This window comes from Narcine bancroftii, chromosome 9, assembly GCF_036971445.1.
Source record: "Narcine bancroftii isolate sNarBan1 chromosome 9, sNarBan1.hap1, whole genome shotgun sequence".
NCBI classification, from domain to species: Eukaryota; Metazoa; Chordata; class Chondrichthyes; order Torpediniformes; family Narcinidae; genus Narcine; species Narcine bancroftii.
The window spans coordinates 94,529,308-94,544,439 of NC_091477.1; the positions used below are offsets into that span (position 1 = coordinate 94,529,308).

The 15,132-nt window shown below is 36.2% G+C and overlaps 1 protein-coding gene across 4 annotated transcripts in view; it reads right to left on the bottom strand.

Annotated features, from left to right (window-relative positions):
• Positions 1–15,132, bottom strand: part of gmps (guanine monophosphate synthase) — a 59,173-nt gene that overhangs the window by 21,847 nt on the left and 22,194 nt on the right. For all 4 annotated transcript variants that reach the window (XR_011344192.1, XM_069896893.1, XM_069896895.1 and 1 more), the window contains 11 exons: positions 11,287–11,465; positions 8,867–8,981; positions 8,271–8,368; positions 8,025–8,128; positions 6,224–6,417; positions 5,952–6,117; positions 5,181–5,332; positions 4,890–5,063; positions 4,504–4,609; positions 4,306–4,421; positions 1,463–1,588 (listed from right to left, as the gene is read on the bottom strand). Coding sequence is in view for 3 of the 4 variants with exons in the window: in XM_069896893.1 (XP_069752994.1) it covers positions 1,463–1,588; positions 4,306–4,421; positions 4,504–4,609; positions 4,890–5,063; positions 5,181–5,332; positions 5,952–6,117; positions 6,224–6,417; positions 8,025–8,128; positions 8,271–8,368; positions 8,867–8,981; positions 11,287–11,465 (1,530 nt within the window). In the remaining variant the exon portion in view is untranslated. The remainder of the gene's footprint in view (positions 1–1,462; positions 1,589–4,305; positions 4,422–4,503; positions 4,610–4,889; positions 5,064–5,180; positions 5,333–5,951; positions 6,118–6,223; positions 6,418–8,024; positions 8,129–8,270; positions 8,369–8,866; positions 8,982–11,286; positions 11,466–15,132) is intronic.

A 15,132-nucleotide genomic window follows, 5' to 3' on the forward strand; every position in this document is an offset into this window, starting at 1 on the left:
GAGGTGGTTGAAGCAGGGTCAATTTTTTAATTTAAGAAAAAGTTGGATAGGTGCATGGATGTGAGGGGATTGGATGGTTATGGGTAGAATGCAGGTAAATGGGACTAGAAGAGATCATTTAAATCGGTATGGACTAGAAGAGCCTACCTCCAAGAAACTTTCAAATTCAGTGTATATACATCTGTAGTGATGTATATACATGCAACTCAGAGACCCCCAAGTAGGCACTATTTCTGAGCATTAATATCTGTAGGTCTCCAGTCACTTGACTCCCTTGCTATTAAATCAAGGTTTCACTTTGCACCATCAAGTGGGCAATAGCTGACTAGTATTAAATAGTACAACATCCACTCCTTTCTTGGATTTTATGGTCAGGAACACAAACCTCAGACATTTCTACAGCAGACTCGACAGTAGAGGTGGGGGTGGGGAAAGAAAAGGAAAAAAAAGAGAGAACCACCCAGCAACCAGAGGACAAACTAATGTTTGGAGGTCAGAAAAAACACAACACTCTGACAAGGCATGATCACTGAAGGAGTTGGAGAAGCCAAGTCCAAATAGGTTCTCCTCCAGTCAAAATATTTGGAGCATGTTTTTGTCACAATCAACGATTTGCAAAGACAAAAGTACAAGATCTCATTAGGACAATCTCAGTGTAAGCATTGGCAACCATTGTTTCACCTCATCACTCCAGCAAGAGACTGCAAGAATGGTTGTTGACTTGCACAAATATATATTCATCTGACTATCATCAAATACACTCGGCTATCACCATCCACTTGGCCCTCAAACAAATATATGATGTCTCTACAGAGTAACAGCAAATGCCAACCAATCTGACATTTTATTTCACCCAAGGCTAAGAAATGCCTATATTACTCAACTCTGGAACAAATTAGTCAGGAGTGTGCACTTCTCAGTGTTTAAACTGTCCGTTGGCCACATGGATTACTTTGTTCCTTTAAACTGTAGTAGTTTTCAAACTGCCTGCCTATATTCACATTTCACCTGATGCCATAGGTGCTCTGTGATTAGTAAGCGATTGCTTCGGGTGGTAAATGAGTGGAAAGAAAAAGTTTAAAACCACTGTTCTAATGATATTTAAATGACTTGTTATGTGCACAGCTTCATAACTCCAAAGGAAATGGACCAATAACAATTTTTCTCAAGCAAAATATTTCAGTAACAATTGGGTCAAGAGCAATGGTTCTCAACCTTCCATTCCCACTCATACTACCTTAAGCAATCCTTTACCAATCACACAGTACCTATAGCAAAGGGATTGCTTAAGGTGGAATGTGAATTTAGGGAGGACCCTTTGAAAACAACTGCTTTAAACTGATCAAAATATTTGGTGTTAATTTCAAAATATAATCTGCCTAAACCCATTTTATTTACACTCCATGAAAAAAAAGAGCATGAAACAGTTTTTTATCAATTTATCCATTTTCAAGTTACTAACCTGTACTCCAACAGTTTTAATTGGCATCAAAAAAGCACTGAGTGAATGCAGACTTGTAATTTGCATCAATTTTTCTTGTTCTTCATCACTTGTACAGGATTTCACCCTCTGAAGCAAAGTGTGTGGCTGTACAAGAACATAACATAAATGCTCAAGACTTTAGTATTAGTTTTTGTGAGCACATTCTTTCTTGAAAACCAGAACAAAATTTGTATGAAATGTGTTCACAGTCCCAAATATCTCCACTGAACTGAATAATTTGCAAGGCCAATTCAGAGGTCTTCTGAGCCAACCAAATTGGAGGTGTTGAAATGAAAGACAAACTTCCAGAATTAATGTGCCCTGCTGCAAGATCATTTGTATAGCTTATAATACTGTACAATTAAACAATACATTTGATTTCCCAAATTACTTGAAATTAAATTCCCCATCCTCTTCATCTTTCCCACATCTTACATTAGGTCAGTAACAAACCACTACATTATAATGAATCAAGTATTTCTTGATACAATATATAGCTAAACAAAATAATCCTCCAGCTGTTAAGCTTTTTAAAAATTGGTTTCAGAATCACAATGCGCTCTTCAAAAGCAATTGTCCCACAAACCATAACCTGACTGAGCACAAAGAACTGGATGATTCTCATCACCCAACTTCATCCAAATTTTAAACCCACAGACTGGAGGAAACTGTTTCTCATCTTTCTTGAAACACCTCAGCCTAAAATAATCATTTACCAAGTCACTTGTTAATGTGTCTCATACAAAACGAAGTCTTAAACATTTCCACACTTATGGCAATATTGAAATCTCTTACTCCAATTATCTGGTAAACAGGTAACCAGAGATTTACTTTTCTAAAATGTTCCCAGAATTCTCATCCAAGAATTGACCAATTATTAAAAATATAGCTCAGCCAATTTTATTAGCCAGCTACCATTCTCCACCTTAATTTACACAAATATACTCATCCACACTTTAAAACTGTTATAGCTTTTCTTGTAATTATAGTGTCAACATTTCAGGAAATTAAGGCAATTTTTTGATTGACTAATAGCATTATAAATATACAGCAAAATCTGCTTGAGTTTTGCACTGGATCAGATATCCTGATAAAAAAGGCTTAGCAAGACATCACAGTTCTGGAAGCAATCTCCCCACTCATTACATTGAAATCAGTTAGACCAGGCTTGCCACTCAATGAAACAGAACACCACTTCAGAACAAGTATTATTGCACAAGAAATTCCCACTAAATAAAATTTAATGAGTCAGAAATAAAGATTAGTTTTAAGCAAATGCAGCTATTTGCTTTACATATTATGGGTTTCAGTACCATATAGTTTGGCATATACGTTGAGTTGTAAAACCTACAAAAATCACTCCAAAAATGCAGTCAACTTGTACGCCAGATATACTTTTGAGACCTTAAATTCACTGAAAAAAAAATAGATTGATGTCGATTTGATGTATAAGTTGATGTTGGAAGCACCTCCCCACCACTGGCGCCGCTGCTCCCTGACATCTCCGCACCAATGGGTATCACCATAACTGCTCCTACCTGGGACCCTGAAGTCGCCATCATCACTCCTGACCGGTAGGCCGAGGTTATTATTTTTTTAAAACTTAGTTTACAGCTTTGTTACTTCCAGTTGGGGTGTTTTAAAATATTTTGGATTATTCCTGGGAGGTCCAGACAGCCTGAAAAATGGGGGTCAACATATGCCAGATATACCATAAAACCATTAAAATGAGGCTAAAAAGGGGGTCAACCTTATCTGCCAGTCAACTTATATGCTAAAATATACGGTACTTAAAAAGTACAAGGAAATATCAACTTCAGCTTATCTTGAGCATTTTTTCTTTAATGTTTGAAAGGGTCCAACAAGTCAAAAGTAATATCTATTTCTTGTGAATGAGCACCATTTCAACTCATTTCAGTAAATTCAAGCTACATTTCATTTATCATTCTTATTCTGGAAAACACATTTTACAAAATATAATTTGCATGCATATCATTTTAATAGTTGGAGAACAACTTTGATAAAAAGGCTATCCAGTTTGCAAGGAAAAAAGGTGAATCAAATTATTATTTAAAAGGTGAAAAAAATCACTACATGCTGCTGGCTGAAAGACATGTAGGTGCTTATGCATGAATCATAAATGTTTGTTTGCAGGTACAGCAGGCAACGAGGAAGGCAAATGGAATGTTGTCCTTCACTGCTAGAGAAAATGAATTTAACAGCAGGGAGGCTCTGGTGAGGCTGTACCATTGTCTGCTGTTCTAGAGGGTATATACTGACTTTGGAGGCGGTGCAGAGGAGGTTCATCAGGTTGATTCTAGAAATGAGGGTCTTGTGAAGAGAGATTGAGCAGCCTGAGACTATATTCATAGGAATTTAGAAGGACAAGGGAAGGATCTTATATAAATCCGTAAAACTGGTAAGTGAGATTGGAACTAGGAAACGTAACCGCAAGATTAAGGAAAGCATATTTAAGGCAGAGATGAAGAGGAACTGTTTCTCCCAGAAAGTAGAAAATCTGTGGAACCCACTGGCTGTTGAAGCAGTAGAGGCTACCTCAGTAAATGTATTTCAGACACAGGTAGATATATTTTTGAATAATAAGGAAATTAGGGGTTATGGGAGAACAGGCAAGTAACTGGAATTGAGTTCAACACCAGATCAGCCATGATCTTAATGAGTGGCAGAGCTAGTTTAACAGACCATTAGCCTACTCCAGCTCCAATTTAGGTTCCTGCATAACCTTGTTCAAACATAAATGACAAATGCTCTCTAAATTGTAGCCAAAAAAAGGCAATAAATATCAATTGATCAATGCTTACCTTTTTCACACTAGCAGAGAAATCAGCTACTATTTTCAGAATGTTGTTGGTTTCTGCAAAGTCCTTGCAGATAAAAGGCTCATCAGCACAAATTATTCTAATAGCAAGACCAGGGCCTTCAAAATAAAATTTAACATAATCAAAAATCACTTAAAATAATGTAAAAAGAGAACACAAAAGTAGGTCTATTTAATTTACCTGGAAATGGATGCCGTGTAACAAGATCTTCAGGAAGGCCCAGTTCTCTGCCTAAAGTCCTGACTTCATCTTTGTGAAAATCTTTTAATGGCTCTATCACTTTACCCTGCAACAGTAAACAATGAGTATATATTCAAACCATGAAATAGATGTAATTACAAAGTATAAGCAGATACAATTATGCAATGTTACAATTCTAGAAGATAGCTGACTTGAAACTACAAAGTCTTCAAAGGCTGTATCAAAATGATGAGAAGGATAAATGATCAATTAATTTAAACTATGGACAAAAGTATGACATTTCTTTTGAATCACAAGAAACAAACATGCAAAGATAGACAAGCATTTTTTTTAAAATCAAGAAACAAAACTTGAAATTCACTGACCTCTTCTCTCAATTTTCTTATTAATTCAGTATCATTATGATGTGTTTTGATTATATCTGCTTTGCCACTTGCCTCTATGGATGCACTTTCAATTAAATCTGGCCTCAAAGTACCTTGTGCAAGATAGACTTCTTCAGATTTTAGATTCATTTCCCCAATGACCTCATTTGCAACCTATGAAAATTAAAAGTAGGTTTCACGTCATCATCCTCCAGAGAACTTTGAATCCTCAGCTATAACTCAGAGTCTGAGTGTACTAAAATTAAAATTTAATCAATTGTTATAGGGTACCTTCACAAAAGTATCCCCTATTATTTTTCTTTTTTCTTCTGGATTTGTTGTCATATTTAGTGTTTTACTTATTCTCTTCCTCGGAGTTCTGTCTTCTTCTGAAATTGGAAGAGTTGTTGTCCCATTGTAGAATGCATGTGCTGCATTAACAACTGAAAAGTTTAAAGCATTATGCTATTAGTCTGCAGCAGAATAAACAGAATTCTAGTGTTCAATGCCATTTAAAATTAAATATTAAAGCTCCAATTAATTATGTTGCTATGCATACAGACATAACATTTTGGCCAAAAGTTTACAAATGTGTTTTGTGTACCAATAATGGACAGTAGAATAGTCAGATACTGAAAAAGTGTACAAATCTTTCATTTTAGGTTTTGTAAAATAACTCAAATCAGTTCATCCAGTCAAATGAAAGGAAACAGCTTGTTACTTGTTGTATTTATACAATGCAAATCATGCATGAGGATTCCCAGATCCCTTTGCATCAGCATCCCATTTAACTGCTGTTTTCATGCCAAAATGGTCAACTGAAAGTAGCTTTCTCCTACTTCAACAATCATGAAACTTCTTTTAACAATTTCTGCTTTGGTAGAAATGGAGCTGCCTTCTTCAATCACTTCTTAGAACTAAGATTTACATTCCATGGCTTCACCCAAATTTAAATCTACACAACAGAACCAAATATATTCAAATCTGTCATAATTCAGAAAATATTTCCATAAATCCAAACATGTTATTAATTCAACGACAGCAGAATTGTTCCAGGTTTACCTTTGATTTTATTACCAAGTTTACTTAAAGCTTCTTCCACACACTGGCTCTCTCTCTTCCGCATGAAACCATTGTCTATGTGAAGAGCAATAACTTGATCTTGGTTTAGAGCCTTATTCAACAAGGCTGTGCAGACAGTGGAATCTACACCTCCACTCAATAAAACCTAAGTATAAAGAGTTAAGAAACTTAATCATGGACTCCAATACATTAAAGCAAGTAAATTAAATTCCTCATTATTATAGATATTTTACACTATTAATGAAGCTTACTAAAACTTTGGACTGTCCAACTTTTTTTTGTATTTCCTGTATACATTCTGCTTCTCTGTTCTTGACTGTGAACGTTCCGCTGCAACCAGCAATATCAAACAAGAAATTTTTCAAAATATCTTTGCCATGCTGTGTCAGGTCTACTTCTGGATGAAACTGAACACCATAGAGTTTCTTGGACTCATTTGCTATTGCTATATAAAATGAAAACAAAATTAATCAGATTATATAAATTTCACTGACAATAATGCACATAATTTTTGTGCTTATTTCAATAAACAATAATTTCAAAATACATTCCTTCAAAAAGGAAGAAATTGCATTTTTAAGCCATTGTAACTAAAATTACACCAACAACTTTCTGTAAACTTCAGCTACTTTCACATACCTCCTGAATGCCAGCTCCAGAATTAAACACCTGAAAACAGGAAAGCAAACTACCAGTCCTGGATCAGTTTGCAAATATATTTTGAAAACAAAAGGAATCTTGTTCACACAACAGACTTGCTTTGACAATCCAGATCTGTGATTAGTCATTAGTGGCAGAGCACCAAACTCCCTCATTTACCATTCAGAAAAAAAAAATTGCTGTTCACCTTGTACCTTCTCATTCCTCTGGCAATTGATACTTTATTACAGGCAGTTACAACTCAACTGTCAAACCCCCACATTTAGTTCGACACACAACACACATTTAGCTTCCAAGCAGTACATTGGTGCAGCTAGTAAGGATACTCTTACACTTCCATCCACTTATTAAACTTGACTGCGTGTTGTTTCTGTGGAGTTTACAGGTTTTCTACGTGACCTTGTGTTTCTACTGCTGGTGCAGTCTTCTCCCATATCCTGAAGATGTGCAAGTATAGATTCTTTTTTCCCCTTGGACACAAGAACCAGGAGGAGCAATGGAATGTGGGAAGAACAGGTTTCAGGGAAAATTAATGGCAGAATGAGATTGCTCTGTGACAATGACTCAAAGAGCCAAAACGGCCACCTTTTGTGGCAAGGAAATACAACATCAAATAGAGCCGTTAAATTAATTTCAACCCCAAATTAAATCACATTTTAAAACAATTTCACTATGGTAGCAACAATTTGATTGTACATAAACCATGACAATTAAAAAAATGTTCAAATAGAAAGCATTTTCATATATACAGATATATGAACATTCCTCCAAAATTACATTCCTGATTTCTCTTTTACACAAGGTCAATCCATGAAAAAAATGATCAAGTAGTAGAGAATTAGATCCGGAGTACATTTCTTTCTCAAACACTATTTTCAAAAAGGATTAGAATCTCCTACCTCACAGGAGACACTCAGTTTTAGTTAAATAATAAAATCTGCAAATGCTGGGATCTTTCCATTCAGGCGTCTACCTGTTTTTTTCACATTCCTGACAAAAGACTCAGGCCCAAAATGACGATTGCACTAGCCTCATGGAGGCTAGTTTCTCCAGATACCCAGTTATACTAATTTTAAAAAAATTTGGAAACCCATAATTTTAGGGATTTCCCCATCAGAGGGAAGCTATCCACCAATGACAAGAAATGGCAAACACATTGTACTCATCATATTCCTTTGTTACTGATAGCTTGGCTTAGAAAGCTCATTAACAATTGGGTGCAGCTAAAATAAAATTCAACATACAAAGTCATGCACACAAAGAAAAACACTGAAATCAATATGGGCATAACAGCAAATTGGTGAGGCATTCTAAACTTCCAAATTGTCACAAAGCACAAACATAGTGAAATCTAGATTCATACTATTCATTTCTATTTTGACTCAAGAATACCTGCTGCAATGCTTCCAGACTGTGCAACAACTTTGAAACCTTCTGCCACCTTATCCACACTGTCACCATGAGTGAGCAACACAATTTCATCTTTCTGTAGACCTCTAATGAAAAGAGAGATGTAATATTTAAAAATGAAACTTTGTAAATTTATTCAAGTTGTAGAATCTTAAACCATGAACTAGTTTAATATGATAATTTTAACAGAATTACAAGCCTGCCCTCATTAGAATAGACCATCTGTACCTGAATAGTGAACAACTATTGTCCACATTAATTGTAAATACACCATCTTCTCTTATATTCTTTCTGTTCACAGTACCTCCAAAAACTTTATTCATCATCTGTAAAATAAAAACATTGTTATGGTTCAATTGTTGCCAACGTTACAGGCAGTCCCCGGGTTACAAACATCTTGGTTACGAACAATTCGTACTTATGATTGGGCTATTCCCCAATTTGTACATACGTATAATGGTGCCCCAATTCGCACATGGTCATAAATGCGCGTGCGCATTGTGCCCCCAATTGGCATATACACATTAAGTCCCAATTCGTGCATAATGTTACCTCATGAACACTAAATAAGAACTGTAAGTACTTGTTCCACCTTACATACAAATTTGGCTTAATGGCAGGCCCAGGTAACAGAACTGTCTGTATTTGGAATTCCTATCATATAGCGAGATAGATCACATCAATAAACACTCTACTTCAAAAAAATACATTTTTAAATGACACCACCACCATACCCAGAACGAACAAGTCAATTGATGGAAGCTTGATGTTCTTCACCATTTTGAAATGAAAGATCAATATTAGAATCTGAATGTGCACAATACCTGCATGCCATAGCAAATCCCAAGAACGGGTTTCCCAATTGTAAATATTGCTGGATCAAACCAGGGAGCATCTTCTGCATAGACTGAACTTGGCCCCCCAGATATGATGATGGCTCTGTAAACATTTTTAATAGGAATGCATTAAAAAGAAACATTTTAATACATGAAAAAGAAACATTTTAATACATGAAAACTTGCAATGAAGTTAACCAATTTCAAAAAAAAATTATCATAGTTTATTCTCACAGAAATGGAAATAAACTCAAAGAAATGGAACATCCTGTCAAAGAGAATAAGCAGAGTAAAATTTGGACAAAGCTTTGACAAAGTTAATGCATTAAAAAACTTAATCAACAATTGGGAGAAGTTAAAACTGCTACAAAACTAGGCTAATGACCTCTACATTTCTGCCCTCCACTCTCTCTGCAACAATGCCTCTGGGCCCATTTCCATAATCGTGACTCCGCTCTCTTCCCCCCACCCCCACCTAGGACCCTTTCTCCTGCTTCAAGCCTTCTTCCTCCTCCTGGACACCTCGTCCTGCCCAGCTGCCTTCTCTGGACCTTTTTATTTCCAACTACCACTGAGACATCAACTGTCTCAACTTTACCACCCCTTATTGAATTCAAACCTCACCTCCTCAGAATGCCCTGCCCTCCACTGTCTCTGCCACAACCACCCCCCCTCTCCCTCAGTGCTACTATACCTTCTCCACCTATCATCTCCTGCCCTGCCACCCTCCCCCCACTTTTTATTCTGATGCCCCTCCGGCATTTTCTCATACTTTGATGAAGGGCTCAAGCCCTTATGTTTCTCTGCCTTTGCTGAGTCTCTCCAGCATTGTGTGTTTTTACCTTTACATTTCTGATTAGTTCCCATTTCCCACAAACTAGATGGTATTATAAACTAATATAACATGATTTTCAGAGGTAAAGCACAGAATTCTGCGGATACCGTAGTTGAAATAAAAACATGCAATGATGGAGAGACTCAGCAGGTCAAACAGTGTCCTTTATGTAGCAAAGGCAGAGATACAGAACATGGTTTTCAAGTCCCTGAAGATGTGAAGTTACTGATACATATGTAGTCCTATGAAAATGTACAAGAACTATTCTAGCAACAACAAAGTAACTTCACATATAAAAATTGATTGGCCTAGAGTTTATGATTACTGGAAAGGCAACTGTACTTCCTGATGACATACAATCTATCCACAAAGATCTAATTTGTACTTTCAACTTTTGTCCTATGCCAGTTTAAAGATATCTCTTAAATTGTTTAACAAACTCGAAAAAAATTCTAAATTGTATTTTATGTCTTGACAGAGATGGGGGAATAATAGTACAAATAGCACTGTTCAGATGGTTTAAAAAAAATGAAAATTTAAAAACAATATATTTTTTTAAACTCTTATTGGGTAGAGTGATTACTAGGCAGTGATTAGGTCTGAGAACACCAATGAAAACTCTCTCGTCGTGCAATAAAATACATAATTTTCAGGGCATCCAATAGCTAAGCCAATTCATAAATATATCAAGATTTTCAATTCAGATTTATTTTTGTTTTTGGGACAAAGCTGAATCAGAAACAACATTTTTTACTTTTCACTACAAATAAAAGCAAATATTGAATTTGTTGTTAACAATTTTACAAATCAAAAAGTGTGAGCAACTGGACTGAAGGAACTCATCATAGTAATATTTCATATATTAATACTGAATTAATCTTTTATTTCAATTCCATTTATGAATTTGAACAATTGGAACTTAGTAGTTTTAAATAACAGCATTTTCTTTTTTTAAAAATCAACATTCACTCAAGGTCATTCTATCCCATTTAACGATCGATGATTGCCAAACACAGATTTCTGTGCAAAAGCAATTTTAAATATACTGCAGGGTTTCTTTTAAACTCCTTGAAAACAATTGTTTTAAAGTTGAATATAACCAATATGATTGGTGAAAACAAATACAAGCCAATGGCTGTGACTTCATACACCAGTACTGAAAAACAGGGAGGGAACAAATTCCTGTTCCCTCCACTGCTGACTTATGCTTCCAAATCGGAAATATTTTAAACTAAAAATTGATTGAAATTTGCAGTAAGAGGGGAACACAAAATACAAAATTCTTAGAATACTTAAAAGAATTCATGCTGTGATGCAGATTTACAAACTATTTTAAACATGGGTTTTGAATATCGAGCTTATCTACATCAGTTGATAATATTCAGTTGCTGATCACAGTCAAGAATGAGATTTCTGAACACCATGTAAAATTAGAGATAGAGCAAAAAGGTAAGATTTGATGCAGGGGCAAACTTTCACGTCTTTCTTAAGGATAAATTACTAACAAATTATACAGAGAAAATATAGAAAAATGCATGGATCCACTTAAACGGCAAGAACAATTAATTCTTACCGAAATCCATTTTCTTTGATTGCAAAAGCTGGTGTCTCCAGTGGCAAGATTTCGGACTGTACAAAAAGTTCTCTCACACGCCTGTCGATTACTTTTCCATACTGCGCTCCTGCATCAAGAATCACTAAAGCTCCTTCATATTGAAGTCGAGCATCCTTGATGTCACCTCCAGAACTCTCCTGTGCAGAAGGGAAACAACTTATCAGAGAATATTTCAGAATTTGAAAAAGATCCTAGAGAATTTCTAATAGCTATCTTTTCCCTCATGATAAACAATAAATTTGGCAAAAAATGATACCAAGACAGCATTCAAATTAAAAACTTATTTTTGCCCATTTAGAGTAAATGACTGATTTTCTGATATAACTTAAACCAACAAAATGAGTTCAAGATAAGGCTATTTAAAAGCCTAAAATTATCCTCAAGTTTATTTGCCATTATATCTGGAATTAGTTGATCTTCTAATGGTTTGCTTTCAATAAGGTAACACGCAGTTCAAAAATTGGTCATATGGTTTTAAGTGAAGGAGGAAATGTTTTAAATTTGCAGATGAATGAAGATGGTCTGTCATTGGACTGAAGTAGTCACTGAAATTGGAATCAATGGGGTGCAAGAAGAAGTGCGGACAATGTGACAGGATGTCATATGTGTAGAGGAACACTAAGTATTTTGTTCTTAAAATGTATAAACAAACACATCAACATTTGGTTTAAAGCCAATAGTGCAGACCAACTAAAATTAGCCCTGGCCCTTTGAGTATGCTCACTAATCAATGACAGCTTATTCTTGTCACAAGCTTTCTCTTATCCCATTCCCATGTCTCAATTCCTTTGGAGTCCAAAATCTACTAATTTCAACCTTGAATAAACTCGGTGAATGAGTATCCTCAGCACTCTGCATGCACAAGAAAAGCTTGTTTTATTCTCCAACCAAAGTCAGTTACATTTACAATTCCCATGAACCTAAACAGCTTGCATCAGTTAGCATAGCTCATATTTAACTACCCACCTCATCCCAGTATCAAAGAAGGCGACAGTAAAAGGCCTCGATGACTACTGCCCCGTGGCACTGACCACCACCATGATGAACTGCTTCAGGCGTCTGGTGATGGAACACATCAAAGAGCACCTTTCAGAGACATTGGACCCATTTCAATTCGCCTGCAGACACAACTGTTCCACTGATGATGCAATAGCCCTGTCCCTCCACTCCATCCTGATCCACCTGGAGAACAACACCTCATACACTAGACTGCTGCTCATTGATGTTTAACACAATCATTCCCCAGAGACCAGTGGATAAGGTGTCCTCACTGGGACTCAAAACTTTGTAACTGGCTTCTAGACTTCCCCTCAGAAAGCCTGTCTGGGTTGGTAGCAGAACATTAAGCACCATCATGCTGGACACTGGTGCCCCTCAGAGGTGTTTTTTCACCCCTCTCCTGTTCGCTACTGACCCATGACTGCAATGCCAGATCCAGCTCCAACAGATTCATCGTTTGCAAATGACACAGCAATCGTTGGCCTTATCAATAACAATGAGACCCACCACAGAGAAGAGGTGAAAAATCTCATGTTATGGTGCGAGATGTGGACAAGACAAAGGAAATGACTGTGGACTTCAGGAGGATGAGGGAATACCACCCTCCACTCCACCTAATAATTCTGTAGTAGAGAGCACCAAGTTCCTTGGAGTTCATTTAAGTAGTGACCTATCCTGGACACACATCTCATCATGTCAGGAGGGCACAACAGCAACTGCATTTCGTGAGAAGACTGAGGCAGGCAAGGCCATCGGCCACCAACCTGTCAACCTTCTACAGGATCTCTATTGAGAGCATCCTGGCTAGGCTGCATCACAGTGTAGTATAGTTGCAGTAGAGCATTAGATTGGGGGGGTCAATCCACAGGATCATAAGAGAGGCAGAGAGATCACTGGGGGCTCGCAAAATCACTAAGGACCCATGCACAGCACCTTCTAGCTACTTCTGTTGGGAAAGAGATGCATAAGTATCAGAGCCTTAACCATCAAGCTGAGACACAGCTTCTTTCCTTGGCCAGTGAGACTGCTGAATTACTGATCCTTCGAGACTATTTAACACTATTTATTTATTTTTATATATGTACTGCATATAAAATCGCTTGCAAATATGTGTGCTATGTCTATATACCTGTTGGGACGTTTTTACACTGAGGTCCAAAGAACATTGTTTTGCCCAAATGTACTTGTACAATTGAATCATGCTAATAAACGAACTTGAAATTATGGTAAATAATCATTTGGAGTACAAGACATCACTTTGAAGAATCAGCAGTGTTAAAATTCTCCGAGGTGGTTGGTTCAATCCTCTTTTTGGACAATCAACTATGACAGATCACAGCCATGGTGAAGAAATTATTTTTTCACTGAAGACAATTTTTCAGAACTTTGAGTCTTTAAAAAACTGTTTCAAAAGTTTGAGTTAATGGAAACATTCCACTACATTGTGAAAAACAGAGGACTCTCCCAGTGGCCAGAATATTTCTTTTCCTAATCCCCATAAATTTTTTTTAAACACAGCAAATTTATAGCCCTTCTTCCACAAAACAGCTTTAGCAGAATTAAATTCTTTATGACGCTTAATAACAGCTTGGCTAAAATCAGCATAGAAAAAAAACTTTATTCTTAACAATCAAGGGTCCCTGATTAAGTTTAGCATTCTGTACTGCAAGTCTTAAAATCAACTCTCTATCCTGGTAACGCAGACCCGAATCAGAATAGATCATGGCGCTTGACCCGGAAGTGGTTTCCTTCTGATTGCTCGATAAGCTCTGTCCAGTTCCAAGCCATTTGGAAAATAAGTTATTCCCAAAACCTCGGGGATCCACTTTCAGAAAAATTGAATTGGACTAAGACTGAATTGTCTCAGATTAATGAGAAGAGAATGGAACACTTTATCTATAAATGGAATTCTCAGTTTTTACAGAGTTACAATTTACCAGTGCTGAAATATTTAATGGAATTATGGAGTAAGGCAACTGCTAGAGGACTGTTATGAAGCTGGGTATTTTATTTCATTTCAAAGAATGAAGGAGAAATACAGAATACTTTTGAATACTTTGTTTACTTATTATCAGCTTCGAACTTTACTCTTAGATAATTTTGGATGTACGCTAAGATTGCCTAGACAGTCTAGATTTGAAAGTTTACTTACTGAAGGGGATAAGAGGGATTTATATCTGAGATGTATGCTTAAGCCGGATATTTATAAATCTAGGCTCAGGTGGGAAAAAGATTTGTCTATATCTATTTCTCAGAATGATTGGATGACTATGTGTGTGGACAGTATGACCAAATAAGTGAATGTAAGATATTAATTTATAAATTTATTTCTTCCGATTTATTTTTTAGGTGCCACAAACAAGTTGTTTTTTTTTAAATATTCTATTTGGTTGTGTGAGACAGTGAAACCTTTTTGAAATAGAATTAAGGAATCTTCAGAGGGTTTATTTAAATTTAAAATTTCGCTTATTGGGTTAGATTAAAAAATTGAGTTTGGAATTAAAATTAGTTAAATTTCAAATTGCTTTTTGAGACTGGCGTTAGCTGTGACAAGAAAATGGCAATCACGTGGAAAAATTAGACTGATTTAAGTATTCAACGGTGGCATTTGGAAATGAAGTTTTGTATTCTGTTGGAAAAGATAACGTATAATTTATGTAATAACTATTCTTTTTGTTAATGTTTAGAGCCCGTACACGAAACATATGGGTTTGAATTTGTAGTAGTTTTTTTTGTTCTCCCATGGGTGCTGGGGTTGCACCAAACTATGGTGACATTTGATGATTGTTATGTGATCTGATTCCC